This window comes from Oryza glaberrima, chromosome 8, assembly GCF_000147395.1.
Source record: "Oryza glaberrima chromosome 8, OglaRS2, whole genome shotgun sequence".
NCBI classification, from domain to species: domain Eukaryota; kingdom Viridiplantae; phylum Streptophyta; class Magnoliopsida; order Poales; family Poaceae; genus Oryza; species Oryza glaberrima.
The window spans coordinates 21,188,469-21,205,261 of NC_068333.1; the positions used below are offsets into that span (position 1 = coordinate 21,188,469).

General features: G+C 41.2%; 2 protein-coding genes across 4 annotated transcripts; one reads left to right on the forward strand and one right to left on the reverse strand.

The window, feature by feature from the left end:
* Nucleotides 1–337: 337 nt before the first annotated feature.
* Nucleotides 338–4,034, reverse strand: LOC127781321 (haloacid dehalogenase-like hydrolase domain-containing protein At4g39970). Its single transcript, XM_052308261.1, has 12 exons — nucleotides 3,550–4,034; nucleotides 2,892–2,985; nucleotides 2,573–2,617; nucleotides 2,426–2,476; nucleotides 2,093–2,167; nucleotides 1,969–2,002; nucleotides 1,442–1,497; nucleotides 1,278–1,337; nucleotides 1,143–1,202; nucleotides 1,024–1,070; nucleotides 854–959; nucleotides 338–761 (listed from the first exon to the last, which is right to left on the reverse strand). Exons 1-11 carry the CDS (start codon nucleotides 3,951–3,953, stop codon nucleotides 911–913), a joined length of 975 nt encoding a protein of 324 aa, XP_052164221.1. The 5' UTR covers nucleotides 3,954–4,034; the 3' UTR covers nucleotides 338–761; nucleotides 854–910.
* A 3,838-nt stretch (nucleotides 4,035–7,872) lies between these two features.
* On the forward strand, nucleotides 7,873–16,014 carry LOC127781565 (copper-transporting ATPase PAA1, chloroplastic). 3 transcript variants are annotated; one of them, XM_052308531.1, is made up of 17 exons: nucleotides 7,875–8,505; nucleotides 8,802–8,855; nucleotides 8,974–9,127; nucleotides 9,327–9,401; nucleotides 9,525–9,802; nucleotides 10,037–10,267; nucleotides 10,536–10,634; nucleotides 10,754–10,903; nucleotides 11,844–11,990; nucleotides 12,540–12,590; nucleotides 12,662–12,834; nucleotides 13,093–13,225; nucleotides 13,440–13,537; nucleotides 13,734–13,971; nucleotides 14,713–14,916; nucleotides 15,081–15,161; nucleotides 15,374–16,014. In XM_052308531.1, exons 1-17 carry the CDS (start codon nucleotides 8,029–8,031, stop codon nucleotides 15,611–15,613), a joined length of 2,883 nt encoding a protein of 960 aa, XP_052164491.1. In that variant the 5' UTR covers nucleotides 7,875–8,028; the 3' UTR covers nucleotides 15,614–16,014. The 3 variants fall into 3 exon arrangements, with proteins under 3 accessions (XP_052164492.1, XP_052164491.1, XP_052164493.1); XM_052308533.1 differs by having other exon boundaries at nucleotides 8,424–8,505; nucleotides 8,802–8,892; XM_052308532.1 differs by lacking the exons at nucleotides 14,713–14,916; nucleotides 15,081–15,161; nucleotides 15,374–16,014 and adding an exon at nucleotides 14,415–14,695 and having other exon boundaries at nucleotides 7,873–8,505.
* The last annotated feature ends 779 nt before the right edge of the window (nucleotides 16,015–16,793 follow it).

A 16,793-nucleotide genomic window follows, 5' to 3' on the forward strand; every position in this document is an offset into this window, starting at 1 on the left:
AGTACAAACTAGTTCATCCGCAGATTAGGCTTCCTTTGGAGACATCTCATCACATTGTCATCAAACGAGAAGCGCAGCAAGGAGGCAAGTAGCAAAGGAACTCAGCAACATTTTATTTCTTACATGATACATGCAACTGGATCCACAGGGCGGTGGGTAGTTGCTGCAACAAGTTAAGAAGGGTTGGCCGAAGGACAGCCAACCAATTGTATTAAGATAGTTGAGGAGAAAAATGCAACCAATTGGTTAGTTGCTGCGACAAGTTCAGCTCTAGCAAAAAAGGTAAAAAAAAAAAGGGGGGGGGGGGGGAGCAAAATAGACTGCATAATTAAGCAACGAAAGGAACATATTTTCTATACAAGCAAGTATATGTGTGTTGCAACAGATGATCATGTATTTCCCTTCTTGACAACGGTTTCCAGCAGTTTTCCAACAATGTACCCAGAGTTTCCATATGTACAACACTATCTGCACTTCTACAGAATATCAAAGAGTCAAATTATACTTATTTCCGTGCCAAACGCAAACCAGTCAACAATATGACTGCTTGGATTCACCAGCTGCATGTTCCACCTGTAACTCCAGCTGAAAGTTTTTTTTTTTTTTGGGTGTGATTGGTTGGCTTTTCCTTCTTCTTACAACACCGTACAGAAATTCTCAAAGAATGTATCAGCATCTTCGCTGTCCAACATTTGGTTGATCTTGAAGACACCAAGAGGCTGAAACAAGATATATTCTAGCTTGAATCTAGACGTGAACTTCTGCATATTTGTCAGGCAGGGAAATGCGTTTAGGACATAGCAATGAGCCGAAACAAAAGAGAATGGATAGTCGATCGAGAAAAAAAACTTACTGTGGATAACAATGCATACATAAATTTGTCAATTATTTTTTGGACAAAAGCACTTCGCTATCCAGTAACAAGAGATTTTTGGAGCAACAACTTGAGGTCCTCAAGCCTGTAAAGATCGACATCTATAATTACATGATTAAAAAAAGGTCAATTGACAAGTCAGTACGTACCCCACATTACTGAGATCAGGATAGGTGGCAATTGCATCCGAGAAATCCTATGCAAAAGTCATCAAATCAGCATGTGGTGTTATCAAAGACAAGAAATTGTAGCGAAGCTCAAATCTTACTTGGTTAGCAGTCGAAGGAGTATATGTTATTATACATGACATTCCTGCTCCTTTTGCTGCCTATCAAAACAGAAACATCTCGTCTTTAGAAGAAAAGAAAATTGGTTAATCAAAATAAAAATTAAGAAGACCTACTTGTAGTCCAATAACACTGTCCTCCACTACAAGGCAGTTCTGGCTTTGCACACCTAATTTCTGGGTACAACAATAAATTATTCCATCACATCACTAAATTTGAGAGGACCATAAGAAAAATTGAAAATATTTTCTTTCCTATCTTCTATAGCTGTTTTCCCCACCTCTGCTGCTGTAATATATATTGATGGATCAGGCTTCTTTAGTTTAACATCATCACCTGCAACATTTAAGAACGTGAATGTCATGATACCATTAACATACCAGCCAGAACATAGCCAACTGTCAGATCAAAATCCCTCGCGCGCATTCAGGTGAAAGCATATCTCTACACTTTCCAGAATCAGCTAATAAGTAAACTATATTTTGCATTGTTTTGAATTTGACAGTGTTGACTGTTTATATGATGTGATACATACTGAAAATATGAATCTATTCCCTTTTTGTAAACCACTAAATCTTTTTCAAATTAACATGTTGATTGCATCTTTATATAATGTATCCAACACAACATTTTATTTGAAGTAATACAATACTAGTTCCAAAATTAGATTCACTGAGACAAAATCCTAGGCACCTTCTTCATTACGGTGATTGTTGTCGGATAATTTCAAAAGAATAAATGTAAACATACCAACATAAAATTAATAAATAACAACAGATAAGGATGTAGAAACAACAAGAACTATACCAGCAAGGAAGCAATCAAGGCCATTAAACCGTTCCTGTAAAAAAGAAGAAGCAAGAACTGTAACCACAACTAAGAAAATAAAACAAATCTGAAAACAAAAAAAAGAAAAGTCAAATTAACTTACAAGTCCGATGAGGTTTTCAAGACACATAATCACCGAACTTTTAGTCGCAGCAGAGCAAACAGCTAGCTTGATACCCTATACCATTATAATCAAAATCACCACAAATCCTGAAAACTCCAGGCTCATGTAACAAAAATATGTACATCCAATTCGATTTCACTGAAGTGTGCATGTCATATATCATTTGTTTGTGAGAGTGTTAAAATACTTTCCTATCCATGTGTTTTAATAGATCCAAACTACATATCTTGGAGAATATATTTGGTCACAATTAACAGTCTGAATAAACACGTTGTAGCATGACATGTTTTTTGCAACTAGAGGGAGTATTACCGCACCCTTTACTTCATCCATCAGTCGCAAAACACCAGGTCTTGGCTTCACCTAGCAATACAGAACATCAGATTAGCATGAGATGATGAGTAGATAACTATTAGTATGACAATATGTTCACAATATTCAAGCAGACGGAGCACTTACTGTTCCAGATTTTAGTATTTCTTTGTATCTCTCTGTTTTCCAGTCCTGCAAAATAAGTGGTTACGTCTGTAAAATTCATGAATCCAAACCTAAAAAAGATAGCAATGATTTTTGGTATGCAATTATAAGTTTTGAGCAGTGTTTCATGGACAAACTAGACACGGCAATGGGAAGATGTGTTGATATTATTTGTAGAAAACACAACGCTTTTCAAACTAATCTTAAATTATAAGTATGCCATGCTTACTTCTGCCATAAAAACGGAATTAAATAGCTACATTTGTTTCATTTTGTTCCAGATACATAAGAAAAGGGATGCCTGAATGATGTCAACTAGCTTCTCCTTATCAGAGTCGCTTGAAGGTGGTGTTTCAAAGATCTTTGAAGTAGGCCACCCATTCTCCCCAAAGTACCTATCAAAGGTCACAACCAAATTTATCAGAACCAAATATTCACACGCAGATCAAGTATTTAAAGTCCGAAACATTACAGCGTGTGGCCACAGAAATTCAAATTCCCTTTATGTGCTAAAATGCAAGGTCATATTATTCCTTCCAGATCAATCTGTCCACATTACCATCTGCATGCCAATCTCATAGGCAGCTGCATTGTACCTCATTGTAGGAGCATTCATATGCACTTGCGCAATGCAGCTAAGCAAGAATCACGCTCGCAGAAATCCACCTAAGCATTGCCAGCAACCTCAGCTCCAGTGCGTTTGCTTAGGCAAAGCATCAAACAGGCAGAGGGCACAAGAAAGCACAAGCTTGCCCGAGCTAGAGGCGAGCAGCGGGGGGCACATCAGGCTGCATTCTGATCGCCGCAAAACAAGAAATCGCCATGCTAGGTTATAAGCAAGCAGAAATTGAAATGTTTGTTGAACTGCTGGTCTGCTGCTCTACTACTACTCAAGGATCATGGCGAAATGCGCATGGCGATCAGAGTTTCCCGAATCACGCAACCACGGCGGCACGTACCACCGCATCTTGGGCTTCCCGCCGCCGATCCGGTTCTGGAGGTCGTCGTAGAAGGCCTCGTCCCAGTACAGCGGCGCGTCGGTGGCGGCGGCGGAGGCGGGCTCGCAGCTCACCCCGAAATGCGCGAAGGCGTCGTTGTACGCCTGCCGGTGGAGGTGCTCCGACTCGAGGATGACGCCGTCGCAGTCGAAGATGAGGGCGTCGAGCGACCCCGCGGAGGCAGCCGAGGCGCACGCGACGACGTGCCGGGCCTGCGCTCGCCGCCGCGCATAGCCCAGGCAGCGGAGGGTGGCGAGGCGGCGCGGGGGGGACAGCACGGCGGAAGGGGGGGCGCGGTGGCCGGAGGGGCTGCGGCGAGCGGCGGCGGCGGCGGTGGGGAGGAGGAGAGAGGTGGAAGAAGCCATCGGTGATCGTGGGCGGGTGGAGTGGAGTGGAATAGGCGCGATTGGCTCGAGAATGGGTGCTTATCGGTTTTTTTTTGGGCTTTTCGCGTTCGTCTGTTTCTTATCGTGTTTGAGAGGAGGGAAACGCAGCGGATACGAAATGCGAAATTTTATACGGTCTTCCGGTTTAGAGTCTCGTCTCTTTTAATTATTTGATATTAGATCATTTTCTAATATTTACGCTATTCTTTTAAAAAAATAGTGTTAATAACGATATGATATACATTTGCGACGGTACTCAGTAGCCAAAAATAGTTTTTTATCGTTTGCTTTTCGACTTATATGTTGTAGTCAAAATTTAATTTTCAAGACATAAATTTTAACTCTAAATTGATTTTATTCTTTTATTTTAATATTACTTCTTCCGTCCCAAAATATAAATATTTTTAGCTATGAATCTGAATAACTGTGCGTCCAGATTCATAGCTAAAAGTTATTATATTTTGAGACGGATGTAGTATATGACATCATTCTATCTTTACTAAAACACACCTAACATAATGTGGTACATTTTAAATTAGGATGTGACTAGACGTCGGACGGTCGATCCCAAACCATAAATTAAACGGTATCAAATGCTTAAATCAGATGAAATATTTTTAAAATATATTGATTATAATACCAACAATCGATATGTGAAACATAAAAACTAATTACCATATCAAGGAAAAATCGACCTTCAACTAGGCGGAAGACATGCCTCTATGATTAGTTCGTAGCTTCATTTGTATTATCCGATTAGGGTAAAATACTTGCACACAATAAAGTGTAAAAAAGATAAATAATGGATAGTAACAAGAGGATCAAAATATCTTTAATAAGAGTCTACCTCTCTAGACCTTGGCAGCGTATCCTATGGAAACCAACCATCATGTGTAAACTTTAAAAACTTCAATCAAGACCTCTCGATGGGCATCCGATGGATAGGGGTGGAGGTGGGACAATTTTGCAAATAACCACCCGCAATTAACCTTCCTAATCTTGTTTTTTTTTTGCAAATCACCCCCCACAGCAACCCCGTCCGGCGCCCTGGTTACGACTCCACCTCCCGCGATTCAAGACGACGACGCCGCCGCCGCCCAGTGAATCGCCATCGCGGGGGACGCGCTCAAGACCAACATCACAGCCATCGGGCCCCTGGTGCTGCCCACCTGGGACAAGCTGCTGTTCGTGCTCCTCCTTCCTCCTGTTGCTTGTCTGCTGAAGCTCATCATGGCCATGAAGCTGAAGCTCTGCTGTTGTTTGTTTTCTGCTCTTAAATGTACTCTTAAGATGAATTGAACAATGTACTCTTGTGCGGCGCCCGCTATGGGATGCTTCTTGTAAACACCTTTTTTTACTAGTGATATCATTCAGCTTATTGCTCCTAATTTTCAGTTTAATTGTGCTGCATGTACTTGCCAGGTCAATTTTGAGTTAATCACATTCCATTTTGATTTTCAGTTCACTGCAATCTACTCCCTTTGTTTCACAATGTAAGTCATTCTAGCATTTTCCACAATATATGCTATAAATGTGGGAAATGCTAGAATGACTTACATTGTGAAACAAAGGGAGTACTTATCATTGGCATTAAATCAATGTTGACACAGAAGGTTCTGAATCTAAAGATATACATGTTTCTGAATCTGGAGTAAAAATATTACACTACTTACTTGCTTAGGATCAAGCAAGCACGTTAGGTGTAACAACAAAATTACTCCACTGTCAAACGCACAGCATTTCCAAATCTGAAGAAAGCACTCAGTTATCTGAAGAAAGCACTTGGTTATCTGAATATCTGCACTGTCGTCTCTCTCCAGCTCGGCGCCGGTGGCATCTCCACTCGGCCAATGGCCACCTCCTCTTGACCACCATTCACAGTCCCGGCCTTGCTACACTCCATCGCCACCGCTCATGCGACGGTGCCGGGGGCCCATCGCCGGAGAAGGGCGGCGCCGCCAGCTCTCGAGCGGGCGGGCGACGGGCGACCCGCGAAGGGACGACGGCACGACGAGAAAAGAAGGAGCAGCGGGCGTCGGCGGCATCGTGTTAGGCCCGCGACCCCGGCGGCGTCTGACGATTCACTGGGCGTCGTCGTCGTCGTCTTGAATCACGGGAGCCGGAGTCGAAACGAAGCGAAGCGGACGACGCGCCCCAGGGCGCTGGACGGGGTTGCTGCGGGGGTGATTTGCAATAACAAAACGAGATTAGCAAGGCTAATTGAGGACGGTTATTTGCAAAATTGTCCCACCTCCACCCCTATCCATCGGATGCCCATCCAAAGGTCTTGATTGGAGTTTTCAAAGTTTACACATGATAGCTGGTTTTCATAGGATACGCTCCCCTAGACCTTTCCTCTTCATCTACTCTAGTGATCGGATCTGAGCTCCGTGTGCTCGTAGCTACGATTATTTGAATTTGGATCTACCTAGATTTAGGGTCTGTTCAGATTGTAACTAAAATAAATCTTACCAAGTTTTAGCTATGCCAAAATTCCGACAAGATGGCAATATTGTCAAAATTTTGGTGGGATTTCTTATATGTTGACCAAATTTGACAACAAACTAAACGTAGATATTTTTTGGCAACTTTATCAGAAATAGTATGATTGAAAATTGCATCAAAGTGAACAGACCCTAACATTCTAGAACTTGCACATCTCCTTTGACGGCTCTTCTCTCGAAACATCCTCTCCGAACATAACTTCTCCTAGCACCACTTCCTACTCGTATCCATTAGTCCATCCTCTGAGTTCGATGATGCTAGTTCTTTACCATTGTGGAGGTGGGTAGTAGTGCAGGTAATAACTATACCAGTCAATAACACTACTACCTGGTAACAAGCATATTAAACTCTTTCTCACTCTCTTTTCTATTCAATCATTGCTTTAAAATGTGGGTCAAGTGGTGTTTGGATGGGGGGACTTATTTTAGTCGCTCTCATAAAAGCATAAGTCCTAAGTCCCCCATCACAAACAACCCCTTGCTACCCACACATTGTGAGAGATAGAAACAACTATAAGGTCTCACCTTACTACTCACTTGATAAATATACATTGAGAATGCCAAAGTACCGTCGAACTGCTCTAAACCCATCCTCCACCTTCTTGTCACCTCTTTCTCCCCCAAAATCTTTGCTCCACCCAAGCCACTGCCACCTATCGATCTATACTTCCATTTGGCAGGCCACCGTCAGAAGCTATACTTGTCAGTTGTCACGTACTCCCAATGTTTTGTCACGTACTCCCAATGTACTGCTCGATGATGTGCATCACCGCAACAACAATAGAGAAGAGGTGAAGGCCCCTGTGCATTGAACGTACGGGGAGCATATTTGTTATAGTAATGCAATACATTAAAATATTATAGTAGCCATATGCTCTATTTAAATCTACTGAAAATAAAGATGGAGATAAAAATTAAGTGTTTAACGTAAGACGATGTGGTAATAATTTGTGATTAATCGAGTTTTAATTATTACAAACTTGAAAATGGATTAATCTAAAATTTTAGAACAACTTTCACATAGAAAATTTTTACACGAAACATACCGTTTAGCAGTTTGAAAAACATGCTAAAAAATCCAAAATTTTATCTTCCCTCGAACCGGGCCTATGTTGTACTAATTGGTACGAGTAAACGATCATCATCGAACAGAATGACTGATCAATTTGGTCGGTGATATTTCAGTGTTTAGTCATTCAGATAGCGTAGATTTTTTTTCATTGTTTACTCATTCAGATTTATCATTTATAGAGTATTATGACGAGAGTAAAAAAGTAGGGAGCACGCTAGTGAAGAGAAATGACCTGCACTTGCGCACTTGACAGTTGACACACTTGACACATGCGCCACGCGCGCACGCACCATCCCGACTCATCAAAAAGCCAAAAAGGCCAACCCAATCCATCGGTACGGCCGCTACCCTTCAAAACCCGCCCCTGCTTTTTTTCCCATCTCCCACCGCACCACGCGAAAAGCCACCGCGGCCGGCGAGTGATGCTGCACGCCGCCGCCGACGAAGCCGCTCGATCCTTCTAGAAGCTTCGGGAGGGATGGACCCCGCCGCGCCCCTCCTCGCTCTCTCCAAGGCCATCTCCTCCTCCTCCCGCTCCAAGCCCTCCCTCCTCGCCTCCCCGCACCACTTCCTCCTCTCCCGCGGCCGCGGCAGCGGCGCGTGCGGGTGCCTCCCTCCGGCGCCGTCCCCGCCCCGTCGCACTCCCTTCGCGGCCTCCTCCGCCTCGGCGTCAGCGGCGCGGCGCCTCGCCGTCCCCGGCGATCTCCTGCTCCTCTCGCTCGCGCGCCTCGCGCTCCGTGGCCCGGCCCCGCGCGCGGAGGCGCGCCGATGGTTCGCGAGCCTCTCGGCGGCGTCGAACGGTCCACCGCGCGGCGGTGGAGGCGGGGGAGGCGGCGATGGGGGCGGTGGAGGGGGAGGCGGCGGCGGGTGGAAGCGCCCGCGAGCTTCGCAGGGAACGGCGGTGGCGGAGGAAGCCTCCGGGCAGGAGGCTGACGTCATAATCCTTGATGTTGGGGTATGCCAATTCTATCTGATAGAAGTGCACTAATTGACGATGGATGAATTGCACATGACCTGTTCTATCTCGATGCTCAAGTAAAACTTAGGTGCATAGTTTCATATTTGGGAATGATCAATGTATGGTGCTAGCTTTGTCACTATAATTCTGCAAATATCCGTACCAAAGTTGCACTACATTCTTCTTAAACTGTTACTAGAATAATGTTTGTTCTGAAGTGCTAGTGGTTGCCAGCTTTACCACAAAAATCCATAGCCACACCAACATTTAGTTGTTTTGTTGGTTGTTTGCAGGGGATGTCGTGTGGTGGATGTGCAGCAAGTGTCAAGCGCATTTTGGAGAGTGAGGTGAAATAAGTTAAATCAGCTTGCCTCTGCTTCACATGTAAAACTTTTGGCACGGTGTTACTAGCTTTTACTAGCTTGCTAATTGTGTTTGTAAGCCTGTATGCGCGTTGTTTTTTAGCCCCAAGTGCGGTCTGCAAATGTTAATCTTGCCACTGAGATGGCAGTCGTGTGGGCGGTGCCAGAAGATGAAGATGCGAAAAACTGGAAGCTGCAGTTGGGTGAGAAGCTTGCCAACCAGTTGACAACATGTGGTTACAAATCCAACCTTCGAGGTATACATTGTTATAATTTATGCCATAATTGTTGTTGTTCACATTGTATATATACTTACGTACAAATGAGATGATGTATTTCTCTGCTTCTGCTTTCTTTAGTTTAAATCTGAAACTCCTCTCCCCAAAATAAATAAATAAATAAATAAATGCATCGCCATTATTTTCAGTCTAATGCAAATGACTATTGCACCTGCAGACTCTTCAAAAGCAAGTTCACAGACGGTTTTTGAAAGAAAGATGGATGAAAAACTTCAACAACTGAAACAAAGTGGTAAAATTAAATTTCTGAAACAAGTAACCATAAATCTTGTGAGCTTTCTACAAGTTTGAGTTTTTTTTTTTATGATGACAAAGTGGCAGTTTTATTTTTACAACTTATTGATTTCTCTTCTAGGTCGAGAACTTGCTGTATCTTGGGCATTATGTGCTGTTTGCCTGCTTGGGCACATTTCTCACCTCTTTGGAGTTAATGCACCATTGATGCACCTGCTGCATTCCACTGGGTTTCATTTGTCTCTCTCAATATTTACATTTATTGGTCCTGGTCGAAGATTAATTCTTGACGGATTAAATAGTCTATTCAAGGGGTCTCCCAATATGAATACATTGGTCGGTTTGGGTGCTCTTTCATCCTTTGCAGTCAGCTCAATTGCAGCCTTCGTTCCAAAGCTGGTAGCTCCTACTCTCTTATTGAAAGGCATCTTATGTCACGTGCTTGCATACATTATATCCATACACGTCAAAAAGGAATGGTTGTTTTTTCTACTTCAACAGTATATCCTTTGAGAAAAATCACAAATGTTCCAATTCATTCTGCATCTGCTCTATTTTACGCACGTTAGTTTAATCTAGGTATATGTGATGCATTGTCATAATAGTTTGTTTTACGGTTTAAGTTTCTTGCAGGGGTGGAAGACATTTTTTGAGGAGCCGGTTATGTTAGTAGCTTTTGTTCTTCTTGGGAAGAACCTTGAGCAGAGGGCGAAGCTAAAAGCTACTAGTGATATGACTGGATTGCTCAATATTCTTCCATCAAAAGCACGCCTAATGGTGGACAATGATCCTGAGCAATCATCATTTACTGAGGTCCCATGCGATACCCTTTCTGTTGGAGACTATATTGTAGTGCTGCCTGGGGTGAGTTTTGCACACATACTAATTCAAATCTTAGTTCTGCCTATGTCACGATGTGCAATTTTAACGGTGATAATTTCAGTTTTTCTGTTATATGTGATTGCTACTTTGCTAGTAGTTTCCTTGTATGCTAACAGTAAAAATTCAGGTGAATTTCAGCAGAAGTAATCAATTATAAACTTGTTATATGATGAAATCCATTATGGTTAGCTTTTGTATGGTCCTATGCTATGCTTAGAGTGTAACCATTGCTTAATGATGCGCTGTCTAGGATCGCGTTCCAGCAGACGGTGTTGTCAAATCTGGACGGAGTACAGTTGATGAATCAAGTTTGACAGGTGAACCTATGCCTGTAACAAAGATAGCAGGGGTCAGTTTCTGTGACCACGTTATAATTCCTTAATGTGGATATATCAGCCACATCTAGCTAAGCATTAGTATCTATCGTGTGTGCTGCATAATGATGTTTCCTTGCTTCCTCTTTTTTAGACAGAAGTATCAGCAGGAAGCATTAACTTAAATGGTAAAATCACTGTTGAAGTTAGAAGACCTGGTGGTGAGACTGCCATGTCTGACATACTCCGTTTAGTGGAAGAAGCACAGACGAGGGAGGCCCCAGTTCAACGATTAGCTGACAAGGTATTGCCATCTTTGCATGCAGAAGTTGAGAGTGGCTCTAGCAAAACTAGTAACTTAGAGTTAGTGTCTTATTTAATTCTGAATTATGCTTTCTACTGTGCTATCTATCACAATTCTGCACACATTCGTAAAACCATGGAGATAACTCCATGTAGATAATGTCCATTAACTTTCCACATGGATCCTCTTTGCGAAGTGGATAATAATTATGAATATGGGCCAGCAACTCTACATTTTTTTTTTATTTTTAATAGGTAAGATCCAAATAACCAGCTTTTAGTTATTTTAAGTGTATTAGTTAAGTAGGCTATGATCCTTTTTTCACTTACTACTTAGGATGCACGTTCAAAGTATGACTTGGTTCAGACATTCAGTGCGATACCCAATGCATCAAGTTCTTGATCAATGAAGATATGGATTGATTCCATTATCTATTAGCTTATTAGTGTCTGTTTTTCTTGTGAGATTTATGTTCTCCTGTACTGTATCCTGAGAATCCATTGTGGACCAATAATGATATTTTTTTGGTGTTTTCCAGTGGATAAGTTTATGATTTTCAGAGTTCACTGCACCATATGATGCATCAGATACTCATGTTTTTTTTTTCAAACACGCAGGAGAGCTGTGTGTCATTCCATTAAGAAGAATAATTACAAAGGGGAGATTAGGGGTTAAAATCCCTTTTCGACCCCCAAACACACCTCACGCACACATCTTGGGGAACTAAAAACAAATGCACCACAAATAAAAAGACCACCAACAATCATTCCACACAGATTAACCATCCAGGGATCAACCTAGGAAACAACTCACTGAGTGCTGTGCTGCCAGCGAGGCACCAAAGAGCACTCTCGTTAGCAAAACCCTGTAGCATAACAGGGACACTTGGTTGTGCAAGACATATTTAATCATAACCTTTTTTTTTGTTTGCTCACCACAGGTTGCTGGGAACTTTACATATGGAGTTATGGCTCTTTCTGCTGCTACTTATACATTCTGGAGTATTTTTGGTTCACAACTTGTACCTGCTGCTATCCAGCATGGAAGTGCAATGGCTTTGGCATTGCAACTTTCTTGTAGCGTTCTGGTATGATACGAGGAACAAATGATTATCACTTCAACTCGGACAATTTCATATGAATGAAGGCTAAAGATTTTTCTAAAGCTAGTATATGGATAAATTCAAATAGTATTATCAAAACGAGGTTGTATTGAAGAAAAAAACAATCTGTAGTGCCAAATGCAGCTATTTTGTGTGAATTTTAATACTTTGCATGACGAAAGGTTGTTTTATACAGTAGGTATTATTTGTGATTCTTTTAAGGATTCAGTATTAAGTTTCTTGTAAATCAAAATAAGATCAAGGGTAGAGTTGGATGAATCATGCCTTTGTTTTCATTAGCATCGAGAAATTCTAGTAGAATAGATGGGTATCAGGATAGGAACAGCTGTTAGAAGGCCCAACAAATATACTTCTGTTTTGAATGTTAAATTATAATTTTCATTTATGTTATCTGATTATCCTTTGTTTTTAAGGTGCCATAATTTTCACTTAAGAGAAAAATTGTTTCATGTATAATTTTGTAAGCGATGAACCCTACCTCAAAATTGGTACTGATTTGATTTTCATTTGCAGGTAATTGCTTGCCCATGTGCCCTTGGGCTCGCCACACCCACTGCTGTGCTGGTATGCAACAAGATATGACCTTTTGCCTGAGTAAATAGTCCATCCATAATTATTTGGATATATGTTTCCAGGTCGGGACTTCATTAGGTGCAACAAGAGGACTCCTTTTGCGTGGTGGGGATATTTTAGAGAAATTCTCAGAAGTTGATGCCATTGTGTTTGACAAGACTGGAACTTTAACAATTGGGAAACCTGTAGTGACTAAAGTAATAGCTTCTCACAGAGAGGGAGACGAAAATACAAAGTTAAGTGTTCTTATGTACTTTAATTTATGTATTGTGTTCAATGCTTCAATCACTTGAATAAAGTTTTAAAGTTTCAGTAGGTTTTAAATTTTTTGTTTCCCATTTGATTAAAATTCTGTGCAAAGCATACCAGTGATTCATGGATGATGTGTTCTTTGTAAACCTTATGTTATTTATGCATATAATACAGCCTCAGCACTGGCAGTGAGATTTATTTATGAGATATTTCTGTTGATAAAACATTTTTCGTTCATCAGGGATTCCTGTAACAATGAATGGACAGAAGGTGAGATTCTGAGTTTGGCAGCAGGTGTAGAATCAAATACAACCCACCCGCTTGGAAAAGCCATCATGGAAGCTGCTCAGGCTGCCAATTGCCTCTATCTGCAGGTAGTCGCAGCAAAAGTATACTATATACCTGAGCTAAAATGATCTGAAACATGAATTACAAAAGTTCGTCTAGTTAAAATTTGCGTACCTTCTGTTTTTATGAAATGGGTTCGTCTAATTAGTATTTCTGTTGCACAACACTACTATTTCCCATCGAAGTTTCAAATTTTACTGTTCTTATGTGTTCATTCTTTGCCAATCTATGCATTTACAGGCAAAAGATGGATCCTTCATGGAAGAACCTGGGTCTGGTGCTGTGGCGACCATTGGCGAGAAACAGGTTTCAGTTGGAACACTTGATTGGATCAGGAGGTACAAATGAATTATTTATTGTGCAGTTGTGATGAATATGCCTTGTCCTTCTGATAGAAAATTTACAAACTTCAGTTCTCTACTCTTCACACTATCTGTTATGTCTTAAGTCTACTATTTTCTTAGTTCTAGCAATACTTAATGATGTACTAAATATGATCACTGAGGGACTCTGCTCACTACCTAATTGTTTCAGGCATGGAGTTCTTCACAATCCATTTGCTGATGGAGAAAATTTTGGTCAGTCTGTTGCATATGTAGCTGTGGATGGTACTCTAGCTGGTCTTATTTGTTTTGAGGATAAGCTGAGAGAAGATTCTCATCAAATTATTGATATCCTATCTAAGCAAGGGATTAGTGTGTATATGTTGTCTGGGGACAAGAAAAGTGCTGCTATGAATGTAGCTTCACTTGTTGGTATCCAGGCAGACAAGGTAATATCGATTGTTTTTTGCACTGCTGACGTGGCAATTTCATTCATGTGAATGCATCATTTATCCAGTTTTCTCCAGTAAAGCAGAAAATGTTCCACAATACGTATTACATGAAAAAATTTTACAGGAATGAACATGTTAAGTGTCCCTAGCTATATTTTTTGCTGCCATTTGAAACCATGTACATGACTTTGTAATCTTAGAAGACATCACTGATGTCTGATGATATGGTTCTCTATCAATTTTTGAGACGACTAAATGCTTCAGAAGTTTTACCTGCTAGTATTATTTACCTGAGAACATGACTTTGTTGCTCATTAAATTATCCCATCATGTAGCTTTATAAGTAGGAACTATTTCATATTTATCTTGACTTTTGATTATGGACTGTTCAATTTCACGTAGGATACAGTTGAAAATGTATCTTTTTTTTTTTTTGCCAGAAGCAAGGCCCCTCCTTCCCCTTTCATTAAATGGAAAAGACAATTCATAGATAACAGAGTGCAGATCAATCTGAGACCTCCACAAGCGATCCTTGGTTGTAAAATATGAAAGAGCGGCATATATGCCAATCATGGGACAATGTGCGGCAGTAGGCTTTTGAATATTTGAACATAGAAATATATCTTAATGAAATCAATTGAATAACGAAAAGGAAGCACAGTAATATATCTCGAATATTCATTCATTATGATTTGTTATGTTTTATTTATTTTGTGTATGCAACTGAATGTGAATCAGGTCATTGCTGAAGTTAAACCACATGAGAAGAAGAGTTTCATATCTGAACTTCAAAAAGAGCACAAGCTAGTTGCCATGGTCGGTGATGGCATCAATGATGCTGCAGCACTAGCTTCAGCTGATGTTGGCATTGCTATGGGTGGAGGTGTTGGTGCGGCTAGTGATGTGTCTTCAGTTGTGCTTATGGGCAATAGATTATCTCAGGTAATCTCATATGCAACAATTTGAAATTTGCGGATTCTTAAGCATGAAAAATTCACTGTTTTGTATTCTTGGTATTGCTGCCAGACTCAATTAACTTTACTTTTTGTATGCCGATTTAATCTCTTCTTTTCCTGAAAAAAAATTCGAGTCTTCTTGTCATGCAGCTTGTTGATGCTTTAGAGTTGAGTAAAGAGACCATGAGGACAGTGAAGCAAAATCTTTGGTGGGCTTTTCTGTACAACATTGTATGGTTCCCTTTCTTACTTTGTCTTCTCTTCTCCACGGAACAATATGCATTCAGCAATATGTACAAATTGTGTGGCCTAGATAGGTTATCAACTAATCGTGTAGCTGGGCCTGAATTTCGAGAAACTAAAACTTCCGAAGTTATTACTTATTAGGTTGGATCTGTCTTATCCTCTTCTTGCACCACCTCATATAATTGAGTGCTTTGCAGGTTGGACTACCCATCGCTGCTGGGGCATTGCTGCCAGTTACAGGTACGGTGCTGACCCCGTCGATAGCTGGAGCTCTAATGGGTTTTAGTTCTGTCGGCGTAATGGCCAACTCACTGTTCTTGAGAATGAGGTTGAGTTCAAGGCAGCAACCAATCCATAAGCCACAGGCGACCATTTCTGATGTATTACCCAACGCAGCCGAGTCAGAGAAAAGTTATCCATCAAAATGGAGTGCCTAGCTGACATCCATTTCTTCATGACCGGCTGACCTGCTTTGCCTTGAAGAGTTCATAGCAGTAACACGCGTCGCAGAGAAAACACAGTAATTTGGCCCGGAACTGGATGTCGTGATAGGTAGTCCTGTCTCGGAGATCAGATGCAGTCATAAGAACAAAAGAATAATCAGATAAAGCACAGGGTTAGGAGAGTTCAGCTGCCGCGTGTTGGTGTTTTTTTTTCTTTGAAAAGAGTATTGAGTATGCTAGTATACAGGTACAGGCCGATACTTCACACACGAGGGCAACATCCTCTCCGATATGTGGTACTTCTTTCATGTATAGTATTTGCTATGCTGTAACGTTTTTCCTCTGATGAAAAACACTATTGACGAGTGAAATGACGGTCCGCGTACCAGAACTCATGTGGTGGCGTCTCTTAGATACTGTGTAGAGTCGATACTCTTATGAATTCATTCTCAATTGTTAACCATGGTGATTCGCACAGTTGCACTCATTGTGGTAATCAGATTAAGAGAGAATCGTGCAATTTGTTAAGCTACTGAATTCTCACCTTTTGGCACTTATCTATGTGGTATATATATATTTCAGTAATCCATCGAACAGTGCCTTGTATGGTTACCTACTTACCTGGCTCCCTGCTCCCTTGTTTGGTTACCGACTTACCTGGCTCCCTGCTCTTGTTCTATTGTGTGATCTGCTATGATAGGTTAGAATGTGATATCCCCAACTCACCTTTAATTTGGTGTTTGAATAATATAGGAGTTTGAATAGTTAATTTTTACTTTTCATGATAAACTGGCATTTAGCTTAAGTTGTGCGTGATGAATCTTTACTCCGGAGATCGTCTCACAGACAATGCGCACAACTGATCCTTATTACGATACCATGTTTCTTCAGCTGCACACCGTTGTCACAATTAAACGTTCAGGACTCGTTCAAGCCAATGCACCATGACCGTAAACATTGGAAAGGAAGTCTGGCCTCCTGCAGCGTTCCTGGGATCTTTGATAGAATTGAGAGTAAGATGAAGGCATTACCACGATAGAATTCAGAGTAAGATGAAGGCATTACCAGCTCCTGACTTTGTAGTTCTATCCAGCAAACTTGTCAGCCACACAACTATCTAGCGTCAAGATACTCAAACAAATGTGCAAGGCATTGAAGAAAGGCACTGGTAAAT

What these genes read in the sequence shown, in the direction of transcription:
- LOC127781565 (XM_052308531.1), top strand. Translation starts at nt 8,029, where the DNA reads ATGGACCCCGCCGCGCCCCTCCTCGCTCTCTCCAAGGCCATCTCCTCC. An exon ending in TTCAACGATTAGCTGACAAG is followed by an intron (nt 10,904 to 11,843) that starts GTATTGCCATCT and finishes TGCTCACCACAG; the next exon opens with GTTGCTGGGAACTTTACATA. An exon ending in TGGGCAATAGATTATCTCAG is followed by an intron (nt 14,917 to 15,080) that starts GTAATCTCATAT and finishes CTTGTCATGCAG; the next exon opens with CTTGTTGATGCTTTAGAGTT.
- LOC127781321 (XM_052308261.1), bottom strand. Translation starts at nt 3,953, where the DNA reads ATGGCTTCTTCCACCTCTCTCCTCCTCCCCACCGCCGCCGCCGCCGCT. An exon ending in GGGAAGCCCAAGATGCGGTG is followed by an intron (nt 2,986 to 3,549) that starts GTACGTGCCGCC and finishes GACCTTTGATAG; the next exon opens with GTACTTTGGGGAGAATGGGT. An exon ending in AGCTAGTTGACATCATTCAG is followed by an intron (nt 2,618 to 2,891) that starts GCATCCCTTTTC and finishes CTTATTTTGCAG; the next exon opens with GACTGGAAAACAGAGAGATA.